The 18123-nt window shown below is 35.1% G+C and overlaps 1 protein-coding gene across 3 annotated transcripts in view; it reads right to left on the bottom strand.

Annotated features, from left to right (window-relative positions):
* The window catches only part of LOC119632769 (protein Star), a 60723-nt gene that overhangs the window by 4695 nt on the left and 37905 nt on the right, over positions 1-18123 (bottom strand). For all 3 annotated transcript variants that reach the window (XM_038025835.1, XM_038025836.1, XM_038025837.1), the window contains exon 2: positions 12323-13492. In XM_038025835.1, the coding sequence (XP_037881763.1) occupies positions 12323-13274 (952 nt within the window). In that variant the 5' untranslated portion in view covers positions 13275-13492. The remainder of the gene's footprint in view (positions 1-12322; positions 13493-18123) is intronic.

Below are 18123 nucleotides of genomic sequence, written 5' to 3'. Positions count from 1 at the left end.
ATATATATATATATATATATATATGTAAATATATATTGGCTTTGGGGAGGCTATTTTCATACTTCTCTTTTAATCATTTTCACGACGACTTTATTTGTATCGGGTTTTAGATAATTACAGCTAATGGCGGTGAATGCGGGCAAATCACTCATTTTCGAACTTGGTCTGTCAAGTTCAATTTTTTATTTGAATGATTGCAATCGTGGGCTTTGAAGGAGAGATACATAAGGCAAAAAATCAACACGCATTGTTAAATGACGCGTAGCACTTGATGTTTTCGCGTGTTACAAACTTCCTTGCTAAGTTCAAGGTCATTTTAACGGACTTTTTTTATTTCCTACCGCAAATCAACCGTAATTTTCCTTATGTGAGGAGTGAAAGTAGGGCCTCTGCTAATCAAACTCATTAATCAAGTGAATACATAAAACTAAATAAATTGTATCTGTACTTCCACGGTCTACGCATTCGAGATTGTTCCCATTTCTTTTTTAAGACATTTTAGATAGGGGCTATTAATGCACCCACTTTATTGTACTTTACTGTATAGTACTGTGAGGTAATTTTGGATTGGTCCAAGTACTTATGGGCTAATATGTTACATGTAAACATTTCAATGCACAGTATACTTTATATATATGTATGTTTGTAAATTTTTCAAAAAGAGAAAAATTTTTATGCTGTAAATGACTTGTGGCGCAAGGGTATATTAAATTTGTACGGACGTATGCAACACGCAGACGAACTTGAGATAGACTCACATTTTATTATACCAGCGGATTCAAAATCACTTTTACATCGATGTGAACCAGTTTGCCCGTCTCCTCGTTCGTTTGTTTTACATATTTGATTAACGAGTTTGCATCAAAACAAACGTAGGCTGGCAGAGTTCCTTTAAATGGAGATGCCTAGGGAGGATGGCTGAAATGTTGTCATTTTTAAATATTTCTTTTTTAATACTTAATTATACGCTTAATAATCTTTTCATATATGAATATTTTACAAAAATTTTCTTTTCAAACCCGCAAAAAATTGTGAAAAATCCCGTTGGGTTTACTCTACTGTTATGGATTAAGTACGTATGGATGTGTTTCCGTTTTGTTCTTCTTTTACTTGCATTAAAAACAGGATTACGAAACATGCTTTTAGTGTTAGAACCTATTTAAACTATTAATGCGTACCTCTGCAACAAAACAATCGGAATTAAAAACATTATCATCGTACGAATATATGACTGTATAGTGTATAACGTACAAACAAACATTAACATGTATAAACACGAATGGTTATCCCGCATATCTTTCCATTTACTACTTGTATATGTGTGTTATCGATTTGTAAATCGCTTTGCGGAGGGCACAACATAAAGGAATAAAAAAAAAAGGAAAATACAAAAACAATGAAAACAAGGGATATAATGCAAAATCAATAGATTATTGAAAGCAGGATTGAGTATATATTTGAGTATATATATATATATATATATATATATATATAAGGGAAATGAACTTTTTATAGTAGAAAAAATAATTGAAAGCAAGCAAAGGTAGAAAAGGTTCATGCGACGCCCCTTTTTATATAAATATTAAACAATTTGAGTAAACAATTTGAATGCGCAATCGATTTGACTCATGTGTGTGTATAAATAAACGAAATAATGAACTACTTTATGGTATTGTGTTGTTTTATAGAAGCACGTGATTAGTGCCCGATTGGGTTTGGAAAAAAAGGACTTTCGCCGCATTTATGGATACGAAAAACTGGGTCAATTAGAATTAAAGTCTTTTTCCCTTTTTTTTTTTCTAAAGGTGAACATGCGTAATAGTCATTGTGAGTGAGTTTTTTTTTTTTCGAACACAATGCCACACATCCAGGCAGCAACTTAACCAAATAATATCGATAAATACACATACATATACATATATTTTTTTTTAATTTCTATTTTTTATTATAGTAGGTGTACGAATAAGTTCTTTGTGTTGAAATTGTTCGCTTTGCAAAATCTGCTTGTCCGATTCATTTCTCCCGTAATTTCAGGTGTAGATAACTTGGACGCTGATGGGGTGTAAGTTGCAGTGCTGTACGAGCTAAAAAGATGCATGTCATTTATTCTCTTTTAAGCTGGATTAAGCTGAAAGATAGTGCAGCCAAAACTACGGATCTTGAGTGATCGGTTACTGAATGTAGTGCAGAAAATGAAGTAAGCTGTAAGACCGCTAGGAAGTGATGCTACGAGATTTTGCGCATGAAACTTTATTCTTGAAGACGAAAAATGATCGTATACGTCCGTCCGTCTCCAGCAGAAAGAACATAGCAATTGATCTTCAACTTGGGCTAGAGACTTCTCCTGCTTGCGGAACTATTCTCCAGACCAGTCTCTTTCTAATTAGCTCTGATTCATATCGATGTGATCATGTTTAACAGATTACTAGCAACTCATTAAAGTTTAAGATGTGCGACTTGAACCAGTAATCTCAAAAGTTCCAGACTGATGGCGTAATGATTTTGTCAGAAATAGAAGCGAGAAAATTGCCGATCAAAAGAACATACATTTTTTTCAAAGAAAAGTACACAAAACACTTTTGAGTTTTGAGGAAAAGAAGACTACGAGGTTTCTTCCTGTGCGCATAAAAATGACAGATTCATGCAGTCTTTTAAATCTTGAATTTAATTAAAATGAGAAAAAGAGAAGAAAACTAGAATTTTATTAGACAATAAATCAAGCGATTATCTACTGTTCACTGTTTTCAAGTACTTTGGAAATTCTCGCAAACGAAGCCCGCAATTGAAACCCCTTTTTAACATTCTGCCCTCTTTCGTTTCTGGTCATTTGATCACACTCACGACATATTTCTTCATTTTGTTTGCTGCCACGTGCTATGTGCATAATAGTTTCGCCGAATTTATGCTTAAGATGCATAACTTATGCGAGGAATGCTCTTATCGCAGACGAAAATCTTTAACACATAAAAACTTTAATGAAATTTAATGAATGTTAATGTTAGAGCATTATTTTATCTTACCCCTAAAGTTAAGGATATGGCACATGGATCGCCCATTTTCATAACTGAACATTCCTGCATAATATTTAAAATTTAAATTTATACGAAATGACTAAGGAGAGAGGGTTGTATAGCTTATCTTCTTCATTATTATTAAACGTACCACACTTGTGCAGATAACTGAAAGGCGGTTAAAGGGGAGAAAGCCTAAGAGCTTCCCATAAATCAAGCAAGAAAAAAAATCCTCTAAAATGCGGAAAAGTCACAACCCTTCGTACAAAGGGTTTTCGTCTCCACAAAAAAAAGAAGAAAACAACGAAACGCATAGAATGAGTGCAAGGTTTTCTTTCAACTATGCTTTCAGTGCACTGAGCCCAGAAGCGCAGGAATAAAACGAAATAAGCAACCAATTGCTTTAAAGACTTTTTATGTAGAAGACGTCGTAGCTAACAGAAAAAAGAATTTATATTTGCTTTTAGAGACCGCAACTCTTACCAATAGCTGGACATTATTTTTAGTTAATTGTCGGGACTGTAAGCTAACCTATGGGCCACAATAACTGATTTTTGAATTGACGAATACAAAAAGAAGGAAACACGTCATAGTCGAATTAGGATGAAGCTTTGATACTCAAACATCCTTTAAAGCAAACATTTAGCAATTGTAAAGAAGCGGCCGCAGCCTGGGAAGTATTTGCCCGCAGATATTGTAACTAACTTATCTAACAGATAACCCAAAGGTGGCGTCATAGTTATTAGATTTTCCGTTACCGCTTTTGCAGGTTACGATTTTTGGATTACGAGAATGAATACTTAGCAGCACTTTCCTTCGAATTAAGCAAGAAAAGCAATGTTTCTCGCGCACAGAACTTAATCTAGTCAAAGTTTCGAAACTCTGTCATGCATACACTTTGGAGGCTTAATTTACACTACAAGGAACAATAAGAGTTTCATTAAAGTTATTAAACATTTTCTGTACAAACAATTGTACAGGGAATTATATCACTCCCGCCAGGCATGGACAGCACGGAAAGCGTGTTTTCATTCCGTTGCTCAGATGCTTTTTAAATTGCAAAATGTTTCCTTCGTGAAACTTGGTGTAAGTAGATATTACTGTCTGGCCTTGTGGGGTCCATAGAAAGCAGAAGCTGAAAGTTCGCCCACAAATGCGACCAAATGGAGCAAACCTTCAACTTGAAATTTTTAGGAGACATTGTTCGAAAACTTGTTTCAGGATAACAGCGTATACCGCAGAGTGGAAAATTGACGCACCCCACTGTCTTAATATTACATATATTGGTTCGATGTACATATATACTTTTCTTACCCTGTCACACCAAAGGAATGCTTAACGTTGCTTAGATTTGGAAATTAAAAGAAAACAATCTTCCATGTATCGGTAAGAAAGCAATATTCCGGTCAGATAACAGATTGTTTAGTGATTATCCACACTACCTCCTGGTGGTAACTTCATATCAATTATACGAAAGAGTTTGCGGATTATTGAGTAGCAAAAATGACATATGTTGCAAACAAATTTATGCTTATGTAATGGTTTTTATGAATGTAATACATTCACTTGGTAAGTATGATTCACATCCGGTCGTTGTAAGTTGTTAGCTAGACTTAGGCTTAAAGTATTATGCACTGTAATGAAACTTATGTATACCGCAGAGTTTAGGGCTTAATTTCCCAATTACTTAAGCAGCATGAGTATACTACCACTGCTGAAAATGATAATGTTATAAAATGAATTGCACACACACACACACACAAATATTTGTGTTTTGAGAAAATGCATTCAACAGATTCGCACATTCAATCGTATAACACAGCCTATTGCACATACTGAACTTGGAAAGAAACTTGAGAAGAGAACAATTTGCAGAGATTTTGAGTTTCGTTTAGAGAATTTGTACTTTTGTGTATCTGGATGTGCAACTACAGTTAAAGAATTGCTTTGAAAAAGGCCTCCGTTAATTTTGGAACATTAAGCTTTGGTAAAATAGTTTTTAATTTAAAAACGAAAAAAAAAAAACAAGCAAAGAAACAAAGAAACTAGAGCGATCATGTTTACTGCTTATTATATTAGTTATATTAGGAAAGCTACGTGAAGAGCAAAAAGCAAAAGCCCGAGACACAACATGAAGAGAGATTTGGTTTGTAATGCGATTTTACTAAACCTAATGACATTGTACAAGGTGGCGGCAGTACACATAAAATATAAAAGCAAACTCTGTTGTACGCTCACCACCCAGAAAAAGTATCAGTAAATTCTGTTTTTCTATTTTTATTTTTTTACATTACCTTCTAAGATAAGTGGGTGCGGATTAAAATGAGGTGCAAAGGGAAGAAAATTAACGCAGATGTTAAATAGGTTGACGGAAGTGTAAACATAAAAAAAAGTACAAAAGTTAGCTAAAGCTAAACTTAGAAACTAAGATAATGTCACAAAAGCTAAAACAAACAACAACCTATAAGCCGAGCGTCACTTAAGTTTAAATGAAGGTTTAAGGTAAAGGCGAAAAGATAAAAAGAAATAAATTTAATACATTTTCCATAAAAATTCTCCTATCAAACTACTAGCACCGTCTTCGAAACAGTTGATATATAATACTTTGGGAAATATGAAGTTAGCGAAAAATGAATTGGAACGTGACAGCCTGGGCTTGGGGTGTCTATCAAGCATGAACTAAATAACAATCTCTATCTTCTTTTTTTTTTTCTTTTTTCTAGTAAGAAAGTTTGAAGAAATAAGTCGAATAAATTCAGAAAAATTATGAATCACTGCAGCCGTAACAACAAAACGAAGGAATAAATAGAATAAAGCAAAAAACTTATAACAAAATAATTAAATGAAATTATTTTCACAAAACTACGATAAACTAAAGCAAGATGTAAAGCGAATTGAATTACGTTTTTATGATGAACTCGACGATAGTTGAGGGTGGCGAGTTTAATCGCCCTAGCCTAGGAGGTAAATATTAACGCTTCCAACGTGTGAGCATACGCTCTCTCAAGTGCTGCCACGCGCTAACCGCTATTAAGGTATGGTCAACCGCACCGGGAATTGAACCCGAATATGCCGAGAGTTGATAGTCTCGGTTTTCATATACCACCCTTAACGGTACCCCAAATTACTTACAAGTGAAAATGGAGTGCACAACAAAATACCGAGAAAGTTCATACTCTTTTTCACTGCAATTCAAAGACACTTTCCTTACGAAAGAAGTGTACGGCGCATGCGTCAAACGTTCCCTGCCAAGCTTTCTCGTTTAATGCCGAGTCATTAAAAGCTTGTTTATTAGCACATTGATGGTAGACGACGTCGTCGTGCTTATTGATCACTTCGAAATGGTTTATCTCGATCGCGCCCGGTTGCGAAAGCACGAACGATCGTCTGGCCAGGTCAAGCGTACTCAAGACATGACATGACTTCATTTACAGTCCTACCAAAGAGAAAGCATTAAAACATGCAGAGCAAGTCCGTCTTTGCTACCGTTTCATGGCTTTTGAACCGTGACCTACTTCTTGCTATCTACTTTTTATCGCACATTCGGTTTAAGTTCAGTTACGTAACCACCATCTTTTCGTATCCAGCCTTATGTAAATGATTCAAGACTTTTTGGTCATTGTTTACTTTTCCATAACTATCAATTTTTTGGAAACCTTCATTGACTTTTGATAAAACAACTTTACCACACACACTATGAATGAATTGACATGTTTTCCCTGGAGTAGCATTGTGCAATAGAGAATATAAGAAAAATGTTTAAAAATTAATTTGGCTTATTTTGAAAACACAATTACTTTCAAATGCAACAACAAAAAGGAATTTTTTTTTTATTATTATTATTATCCACGGATTGTCAATTTTCACACGCGCCTCAATATGGCTTGATGGGGGAAACGTCACGAACTGTTCCTTTAACTCGATATTTGTAATTCATTTATTTGTTCAAGAAAATCTTCTAGATACAGGTAAGCAAACGCACTCTTTAAGGGATCCAGCAAAATATACTCTTTTCTTGCAAGTGTTAGACAACGAGGACATGAGAAGGCAACTAAAGATCCTTACACATAAAATAAACCAGTGTTTTATGCATATATTTCAAATTATAGAAAACGTACTGCACTTGAGTATCCTCATATATGTGATTGAGAAATTTCGTTACAAAAATTTTTATAAACTTTATATATATATATATATATATATATATATATATACATATATATATATATTGTTACGAAAATCCCAAATTCAGTTAACATCAGCTAAGTAATTTTCGTAATAATAAATTCCCTAAAGAAGGAAAAACCAAATGAGCATTCGTAGGCGCCTCATCAAGCTGCAGGCCGATGAAAATGATTAGCGGAAAAACCAGGCTGGGATTAGACCATAACCATAAATTTAGATATAGTAAGATGCTTGTGAAATTGTATATAAATAGAATATTTGTGAAAAGTAGAGTTAGTCTGGCAAGAACGTAGAAGTTGAGATTCCGGCCAAAATAAATTGTAAATAAATATTCCTACTATTGTGAAAGACAAAGCAGTAAAACAAAAGAACTTTGAAGTGCATTTCTCCTGATCAAAATATCCACGATCTAGTGATACGGACTGTATCTCATAAAAGCGAATTTCATAACAATGTTCTTTTTTTTTTTATACAACAGAGGAAGCAGTTATTGATGCCTTGTGTGCGGTATGATCACGGACCGATTCAAAAAACTCCTGTTTTCTCAATTCATCCACGCATCTGTTTCATCGTTAAGAGAAAACTTTAGGTGGCAATATCTGATAGGTAAAAGCCACGACCCACTTTCGGACAATGTTTACAATACAAAATGTATTCGGCACATGCAAGCGATCGTTGACTTTCGAGTTCATAAGAGCCGTTGGCTTTAAAGGTACTGAGAGCCTAAGAGAGGATAGTTTACGTTTGCAAAAACTCGATATCGAAAACTTATCTAATGTCTTAAACAACACGAAGCTGAAGCTTTTTTGTTTAAAAAACATTTCTTAAAGAAAAAACGGTTCAATGGTGACTGGATTTGGCATTGTACTATTAAAAATTCCTTGGTTTGTTGTTCCAGATGCAAAGTATTGGCCTATAGCGGTTGCGTAGCATACATTTTAAGACTTATATTGTTTTGTCAAGTCTAAAGTCCCGTAAACAACACAAATAATTTTTGAAAAATGATTCCACACATTTAGTTAACACAAGGCGTGTGTAACTGTAGGTACCCCATGACGTTACAACTGCAATTTTGATGGTAACGTAGCAATTGCGATGGTAACATTAATATATTCTATGCAAGGTACAGGAACAATAATAACCTTAGCATAAAATGTGTGAAAAACCACAGGCTTAATATGTATAACGAGCACCATAAAATATGTAAGCAAATCATTGTCGCGGTAACAATATTATTGGATAAAGATGATTGAACGAATGTATCGAGCAGTGTTTAGTTAGTTTTGGGCTTTAGCCTAAAGATGGACTATGGCATCCACACGTCATTGTTCCAAAAGACCTATGTACAATCGGCCAAACTTCAATACCATTGCGCTAATCATTCGACGGAGTCTATACTTCAAGAACACTACCGTGAGTACAACAATAAAAAATAAAATATTCATATTTTACGGCTACGTAAGAAGGTGGGAACTCACACAACAATAACCGACAGAAAAGAAAACACAACACAAAAAAAAAAGAACCGGATAAACAAAACGATGACAATGACTTGCAAAACTGTTTTAACTGTGAGAAAACATTTTCGTGCATAAATTACCAAGTTGGTCATAATGACTATCATGTAATGGATCCTTTAAAATGCTATGAAGAAGGACTTTTTCATGTAAGCAAACACTTTTTGCGAGAAAACTCCTTCAAGCTAGCACGTCCCGCCTTCGTCTAGTCTGGTTGGCGTCTAGTTTAATTGCAATGTCCGTCAATTTTCACTTTGTGGTTATGAAAGTTGCTTCCGAAACATCAGTCACGTCGCAAGAAATGCAAATTTACTTAAGCGATTTTTTAATACGCTTCTTCTTCTCTTTGCTATTATTTTAAACAGCGCGTGAAACGGCATCTCTTTTGCAAGACAAAGACTGCAAATTAAATGAAATAACAGTGACATACGAAGTACAAATTAGGCCGTAAATGTCTAGAAAGTATGAATGAATTCGAAGTGTACATGTTGCACATGCTGAGCGTTTACCTAACGCTGTGGCCGCTCTGGACGTTTTTCTCACGTCTAAATGCCTGGCTGCAAACAAATCTGGACCAAGCATAGAAGATTTTCTGTAAGCAAACATTGACCAAATGTCATACGCTAGTTCGGTATCCTAGATTTTCCGAATCAAGTAAGTGTTTAGCAAGTAATCAGACGGATTGATAGGGATTGCTAATAAAATCAATTCAACGCTGAACTTTGATTCTTTATGCTGCTTACTTGCAATCAATCTATGGCTTTTTTCATTGTACTCCTTATTAGATGAACCGAGTAACCATCCTTTGCCCATCGCTAGCGATATCGTGGAGGTATTGAATACTCAAGTAATATTGAGCGAAAGAGTAAAATTTAGTCTTTACAGGCGCGGACACGTAAATAGCACACATTCCGCTATGTGAATAAATACAAAAATTTATTCTTTTTTTCCAAAGTAATTTAAATACGTAACTATTTCAATCGCCTCTTTTCCTTCCCGACACAAATTAGCAATAGTTTTGTGATGCAGAACTCTAGTCATGGCCACGTTTAACAGCGATCCCAATTAATTTAAAACATAAAGCAAGTCCGATTCAAAAAAACATTGTTCAATTATTGGGTCATTTTTTATGTTTTTGCTCTATTGTCATTCCCAAAAAATGTTCCCATGTTTGGCAATTATTCTTATGACTCTTAAGCATATAAAGTGAACGTAGATGCACACAGCACGAAGAACGTCTTGAATAATTCTATTTTGACGAATTAACTTAACGTGAACTATTTAAAAGGGATAATACCGCTCCCATGTAACCATTCCTACGACAAGTAAACCTCAATATGGCCAAAAGGTTCAATGTTTGTTATTTTGCGATGAAGATTGGTCCATAATAACCTGACACAGATGTGCACGCTAGCATCAAGTTCAGTGGCCCACATAAGGCTATTTGCTGGACCCCATCCGACCAAAAATATACTACACATCATTTTTATTTTATCACAAAAATAAGAGAAGAATAAAAAAAAGCGGTGCACTATAGGATATCGAATTGTAGACTATGCCCAGCTACAGCATTTTTACTTTTACTTGTTTATTTTATATTATATAATTGCGATCGGTGAATTGAATACGAAAAGACATGAAAGTGAAACGGGCGAAGATTGCGGTATTTATGCATTCAAGACTGTATATTGAAAGAAAGTACCGTCTCTTTTTTTAGGTATCTTCTATAATATGCGATATATTCTTGGAGAATATCTTTCACAAAAAAGTAAAGTTTTTTTTATACAGTAGATGGGTGAGGGTTATGTTCATTTTGTCAAAATGCTTGCAACGCCCAGAACGAAGCATCAGAAACCCCACAAAGTGTATATATTCTTGATCAGCATCAAATTCTTAATCTATTTAAGCACATTCGTCTGTCCGTTGTAAACACTCCCCTGGCTGCAAAAATGAAGCTATCAAATTCAAATTTGGTAGTAAGAGTGGAAGTTTTTGCAAGCGGGTTGGTTTTGGAAATGGCCAAATTGGTAGAAGGAAATGCCCAAAGCATCACGTAAATTGAGAACAACTTTGTTCTTCAAAAGGATATTATAGTGCATCAAGGTTTCATTTTTTTTAATACCCTTATAGGGGACGGAAGCACGCTTCAAAAGTCCCACAAAGTATATAAATTCTTGGCCAGTTTCAAATCCGTCCGTCTGTGCCCCTGTCCATTGGTCCGTCTGCGCAACTGTGTAATATTTGTGGCATACCTTCTCCCGTTGCCCACAAATTTACAAAAGAATTTGGAAGTAACTTACACTTTTCCACGGACACGCCTACGCGACAAAAACGTTCCATTTGAAAATAGAAGAAATCGACAGCGCCCCCTCCATATTAAAGAGCATGAAAATTAAGTCTTTTATTTGTCTTGTCTTTCTTTGGGGTAAACGGTGATGGGTATAAAAGATTCGGTCCTGACCGAATATAATATTCTTACTTGTTTAATTTAACAAAAAAACATTTGAAGTCGAAAAATAACAATCAACGCCAACAATAAACCAAAGCAGACGTTATTCAATCGTAGCATAATATTAAAAGGGAATATCATCAACGAAAAGGATGAGTCACACAAATAGGCAGACAACTTATATATATATATATATATATATATATATATATATAGAAGAAAGAAGATGGTAAGAGCTTGAATACAACGCAGAATACAACATAGCTCACAGACCCGTAGCGAGACAAAAATAACAATAGCTTTTTTTACACAGCATTTACTAACAAACCAAGCATAATACATATATATAGATACAGACGCAAACATGGATCCATTGAGAAGAAGTGAAGAAAATCATAAGATAAATTAAGGAGTGTTTCTTAAAGTTAATCTCTCCAGTCAGTGGTGGTATATGCATATTCGATACCATTATAGGGTACCACCACATTAGGTATTTAGGTACATACGCGTATATCTGTAAGTGTTTGTGTGCACGTGTATTTGTATGCATGTAGTTTTCCGAAGATATGTAAAAGAGTGGCGCCTTGAAAATCATATTACAAACTTTAAAGTTACCCAAGTAACTTCTTTTCCATTTTTTATTTGTTTTGTGCTATTATTCACAAGAAGTGCACTCCCGCACGCGCATGCGGACGCACACGTACACACACATATGCGGAAATTCAGTTTTGAAGCTTCGAATAACAAAAGCAAAAAGCACGCGTAGACTTTCATGCGTTTTGTTGGTATATTACCGGAGAGAGATGTCGCGCTATTAAAAAAACCACAATCAGCAAACATGACGCCGTTGTCCCTACTTAGGTTCAAATGTGGCATATTGAGAATATTTGTTTACAAGTGTTGACAGCTGTCGCTTGCTTGGTTGTTTGTATTGCATGGTTTGTTGCATAGTTGGGGAAAAAAACCACAAGCCAAACTGACACACGCGACCGCTTGCTAAAGAATCTATGAAGAAAAAGGCGAGAAAAGTAATCGAGGAGCTTCTTGCTTGCGTCTGCCACTATAGAGACGACTAAGAGATTTGAAAAATTGCTCAAAAGCAAACTTCCGGTAAGCGTAAGCCTGTTCAAGTCTGTATTAAATAGGTAAAGAACACTCACCTGTCGTATCCATGTAAACGATTAAAATGCTAAAAACCGTCGCAAACAATAGGATACACAATGCTATAGGCAATAATTGACGATAAGGCGACGGACCCAAGCGTGGATCAAATTTTTTTAGATTTTTACTTCCGTTCGTTAAGCTTGACAACGGTAAAGGCGTCGGTGTTAACGTATTGGTATTGGTTTGGCTTTGATGCTGTAATTGATGGTGAATTTCGTGCAGATGCTGCTGCTGCTGCTGCTGCTGCTGCTCCAAAGGTTGTTTAGCTGTTGACGTATTTAAAACAGTAGTTGAGGTGACGGAAGAGGAGTTTAGAGTTTTAGACGTGTTGGCAGCTAATGTATTACTTGTCTGGCAACATGACTGTACCACCACTTGCTGTGTGCGGGGTTGATGAAAGTGTGACGTAATTCTTGTTGGCGTGGATAGCGGTGACGAGACAGTACTGGCAGATGGGCTAGTTAACGTGCTGCTCAAATCGCTTATACAACTCACATCGCCCACACTGCCGCTGAATGGATTGTCCACTGCTTTTTGAGTAGCATGAGAGGTTCGACTAAATCGATGCTGTAGATGATCATCTTCATCTACTGAGGCAAGTGTTGTGTTTCTTGAGTCTATACAATCTTTGGTGTTATTTCTTAAGCGAGATGCAAAAGGTAATCTTCGCCTTCTAGTCTCTTCCGCGTCCACTTCGTCCAAATTTCTAACTTCTAAGCCATGCTGCTCTGGCAGCGTGATGGCATCCTGTTGCTGTGACGACGACGTTATTAAATCAGTTCTCGAAGCAGTTTTTGCCAATGATTTATTGCAAACTCTTGCACTAATGGAGTTATGCCTTCTATGTTGATGATGCGCCTGGCTATGCACTAAGCTGTTTGCACCTCGTTCAGTACGTTGCAATTGCTCTGAAGCTAGTGCAGGGTGTGTGGAATATATTTTAGACATTATTCAGGGATTCGTTTAATTTTGGAAAATATATATATATATATATATTTTTTTTTTAATTTTTTCAGCCTTATATTTTGTGCAGGCTTTTCGTAGCGTTTTTAGGAAACTGTCCCTCGTTTTGACGACGGCTTTGTGTGGATGTTGTGGTGGCCGAAAATCTTCTTCCTAAACATTTTCTTAGTGATATTTGCTTTCAATGGATTTCAGAATAAATGCTGAAAATAAAAATCAATGGACAGAAATATATTTTTTATTATTTTATATAATATTATATATATATATATATATATACTTTATAAATCAGAAATTTTGAATAGCGTACGACCAAAGGTACAAAGGAGTAAGTGAAAGAGTCAAGTGAAAGAGGAATTATATAGAATTGCGTTCTGTAGAGACATTTTCTTATTCGATTGCATATCGGTCGCAAATATCCTGTAACACTATATATTTCAAATCGTTTTGCTTACGGTTTGGCAACACTTTATAGGTAACTGTACAGAATATAACACCCGTTTACATGTTTTGCTTCATATAAATATCGGCTTTTTCCTAATTGTGCACAGTTCTGAATAGCTCATGATTTACTTGGTCTTCCTACGTTTTAAGGAAATATATAAGATTCAATTTAAATTTCTACGATTTTCTTGTGATAATTTAACAAATAACGTCCGTTCTAATTGTGGGTCAGCCTTTGCTACAGTCAATCTGATTTTCGAACTTGATAGCCGTTGTCGGCTCTGTTTTAGTTTAGACTGTCCCGCGGAATGCTTTTCTTATGCTGAGATAGAATATGCATATAGACCATAGTAACTAATTGTACCTAAATATTAAATAACAACAAATGACTTTTTATAAGTATGACGATCGACTGTCGGTATATAAGCAGCGGCCATAAAGTTTGCAGCATTTAATCGTATGTAGGACGCTATTTAAATATTAACCCTAAGAAATGAATGAATGAATGAATGAATGAATGAATGAAGGAATGAATAATTTGTTATTAAAAATTGTTTTATTTGCCTGCCAAATTATTGTTTTTTATGATCTGCACACTCTTGCGTACGTTCGAGCATGTTTCCTGGTAAAAATATGGCCAAAATTGTCCGTTTTATCCTTCTCCAAAGACACTCACGCTACACGACCGACTTTTCTGAAAAAACAACTGACCATTTGTTTCGACCGAGAGACTCTTTTTTTTTATTCTCTTTTAACGGTCGACAACTGTTTACTTCCCAACTCATGTGAGTAAATCTATCTAGAATCGCCACCTATTGAAATTTTGTGGACTACCGTTGTCCACACCAAGCAGCAAGAGCTGGTTTGAGATTTTAGGAAATTACAGTTGCCTCAAGCTCACAAGGTGACGCTCTTCGAGCTTGGTACAGTAACTGATTTTGGATGACCTTTACGAGTTTCGTCAATAAGCGAACTGCAGTTGCGATCAAACTCGTTAAGGGAGATCGGGTATCCTCGCCGAAAGTGGAAGCAAGTTGATCGGTGGAGTCTTATGTTTATAATCCACAAATTAATTTCTACAAGTTAATTCTATTTTTTCACTGAGACACAATTTTCAAATCGCTTTAAACACAAAACAGAGCGGACCCAAGTGATAAAACGTTCTAGAGAAGATTATGCATAATCGAAAATGTTAAAGTTTCCAATGGCACCGGACAACATTTGCCTAAAATACAATAGTGCCTCACATAATTTCGATATGTCGACTGACGGTTGTCGGCGGCTGAATCGATTTTGTTATCCTATCTGAAATTTAAAATGCTTTCCAATGCAAGGCATAAAAATCACAGAAAAGCAAAACTCTTAAGGAGCTTACGAATGTTTGAAGCACATCTATAAGGGAAAAGAAAAAATATAGCGTACGGCTGCAATTGCATTGGCAATTGTGAATGAATATGTATGTGTGCGTTTATTTAAAAGAAATAAACACCACCTGTCAAAAATCTACACATCTAAGTAAATATTAAGAGCAGACGTTCATCTTCATATTTTCATGAATAACGCAAATGAAAAAAAATGTTAAGGATTTTTCAATAGTTTTAATTTTAAAAGCAACAACAATAATTGTATAAAATTACGGCATTTTTAACAACATTAAATGCCGCACCGTCTCTTCTGACAACAATACTCAAGCGAGAAGGAGAAGATGATCAGCATATTACCAACCAGACACAATGAAATGCAAACTGCAAAGCGTTTTAAACAGAGAAACCAAATTCAAACGACTGAAGGCTCTAATAAAACGGATCGAAATATCGGTACTTGTGCGCCTGCGCAACAGTCGGTTGCAAGAATAAATGAACCAATTCTTTCCTCTTGTCTTTCCTTTTTTTTGTTTTTTGTTTTCTTTCCTTCGTCTCTTCTTTCGTCTTTCCATAATATTTAATGAGATGTGAGTTGAACGACTACGACAACGACGACGACGACGACAGCAGATGTTTTATTTATTCTTTTAAGACTTTTTTTCTACATACGGTAGACTGACTAAAGGTAGGTTAGAATACAAAAACAACAAAAATAGCAACAACAAAAACAGTAATAATAAGAATTTTATGAACCATAAAGTTTTATACACATGTACTCTATCCAATCTACACATGCATGTCTAAAGTTTGTTTATGGAATGTACACAAGAGGCTGAAGAATCGTTTGGAAGCTAAAAAAAATTGATCTTTAGCATGATCGTAATTGTACCCGGTGACGATAATATTGGTATAGTTATGCTCTGACCAGTTATGCTCTTACAAGTAATAGGTGAGCATAAGTGCGCGAAAGTTTTTTGTTAGAAGATAATCATTAAAATTGAATTCGATTTATTTGAAGAAATATGAAGAACTTCTGAAAATACGATTCGAAAATCTTATAAGCAGCATGTACTCTCGATTCAGGCAGGCTCAACTCAGATTAGCATGTCTGGTACTTGTTTTCTTATCCTTCCACTTCCCCATCTCCTACGGAATTTATGGAAATTTTCTAATTAATTTCACTAAACAGGATAAACAAAGAGATTTCCTTGCTTATTTTATTTTCTTCTTCTTCTTCTTTTTTATCTTTTAAATAGATTTTAAAAACTAGCATTCTGCCAGAATGTTACCGGTTTTTGTTTTTAACTTAAAATTATATATATTTTTTAAAGTATTGACCATCGCCCGCCCCACACTTTCGCATCTCTCCAGCAATTTGTAAACTCTCTTCCGCAACGAATTGTTCGTCTTTTGAAGTAAACCATTTGTCGAATCACTTTCGATTATCGAAGTGTTTCTCAGACAATTTTGGCGCTGATGCAAACTAATGGTACTTAAGAGGATCCATGTGTTATGTTATAGCTGGCATGACATTACCACCCCGTCAAGCACTTTCAAGTTAACCACAATGAGTTTCTCTTCGCTCGAACAGTAAAATAAGATCATCTTAATATGGCCCTTACCATTCTAGCCGCCTTTTTATCCTGAAATTTTACTTATTCCTGAAACTTTGTAATTTTGCTATCGATTTGATGGTTAGTCCGGCGTAGTCGCCCCTACGTATTATCTTTTGTGTTCTCAAAATTAATTATCCGTCGCTCATGAAGATGCGACATATATGCATTCTTCAAGCAGCGCCTCGCGCCGCTCTCGTTGAATCTCTTATCCAGCTCATGTGGTCCCCATTTACTTGACTTTTGCCTCTTTTTTGGTAGGGGACTTTTTTGTGCACATGACACCTTTTAAAAGGAGAGAAATAACTTATGATAGCTGCTATCCCTTTAGAGCGATTTTTAGAAACCTTCATCGAACTCCTTTCCTACGATTGCGAGTGAAATGAATTGATTGAAGAAATTACGTGTGACATTTATGATATCGTATATGAATGCATATAAAATTTTTACTTTCTTCAGTCGCTTGCAAATAACGGAGGAAAAAAAAAAATAGACCTTCTATCGTATATAATGGAAATATCTACTCATGTGTGTCACACACATTGATTTTTCCTAAATTTTCTTCTTTTTTTTTTAAACGTTTGTTTTATTTCTTTATTTTTTTTTTTTTATATTCTTTCAGCCACCCCAAAAAGGCGCCTATAATAAAACGAAGACGTCTGGCTAGATATGTGCACACATAAATATCCGCGTACGCTTATAGACGGCAGACGTTAATACAAGTGGATACAATATATTTAATTGATTTTTTATATATTTTCAACATTTTTAGCAAATTTTTAAAATGTATTTTAGCTCAGTAAGACGAACAAGCGCAAAAAATTAAGAAAAGAAAACAAAAAAAAAAAAAAAAAAAAACAAAAAAGAATAAACCAAACACATACACAGACACACATATACATACCGACATTTGGATTCATGTTGAAGAAAAATTGTACTTTAGGTATATATGGAAAAACCATGTGTTCTTCTGTATATCTACATATATATATATATATATATACATATATATATATATATATATATACATATATATATATATATAAAAAAATAAGTGTATATATTACATACGAATATGTATATGGCTGTTATTGGCACTCTTATATAGATATATATATACAGTGGTAGTAGAAATGGTAGTTGCCAAGTGCAATAAAAATTCACGCGACTTGCAATAAGGCAGAAATAACAAACATAGAATCATGACCATGTGTCTTCTTGTCTGATTTGCTGTCTGTCTGCGCACTTCTTTGGCTAGTTATTTGGCTGCATGACTGGCTGGTTGGTTGGTTAGTTAGTTCGGTTTGGTTGGTTTGGTTCAATTGACTGGATAAAGTACACTAAGAGGGCAAAAAGTTCCAGTGCGCTGTCTTTATTATCGATTTCAACTTTTAAAATTGTCGTTGTCGTCGC

Source organism: Glossina fuscipes, unplaced genomic scaffold (assembly GCF_014805625.2).
Source record: "Glossina fuscipes isolate IAEA_lab_2018 unplaced genomic scaffold, Yale_Gfus_2 2, whole genome shotgun sequence".
Taxonomy (NCBI): domain Eukaryota; kingdom Metazoa; phylum Arthropoda; class Insecta; order Diptera; family Glossinidae; genus Glossina; species Glossina fuscipes.
The sequence above is the reverse complement of the archived record's forward strand: the minus strand, read 5'-3'. Positions and strand labels throughout refer to the sequence as shown.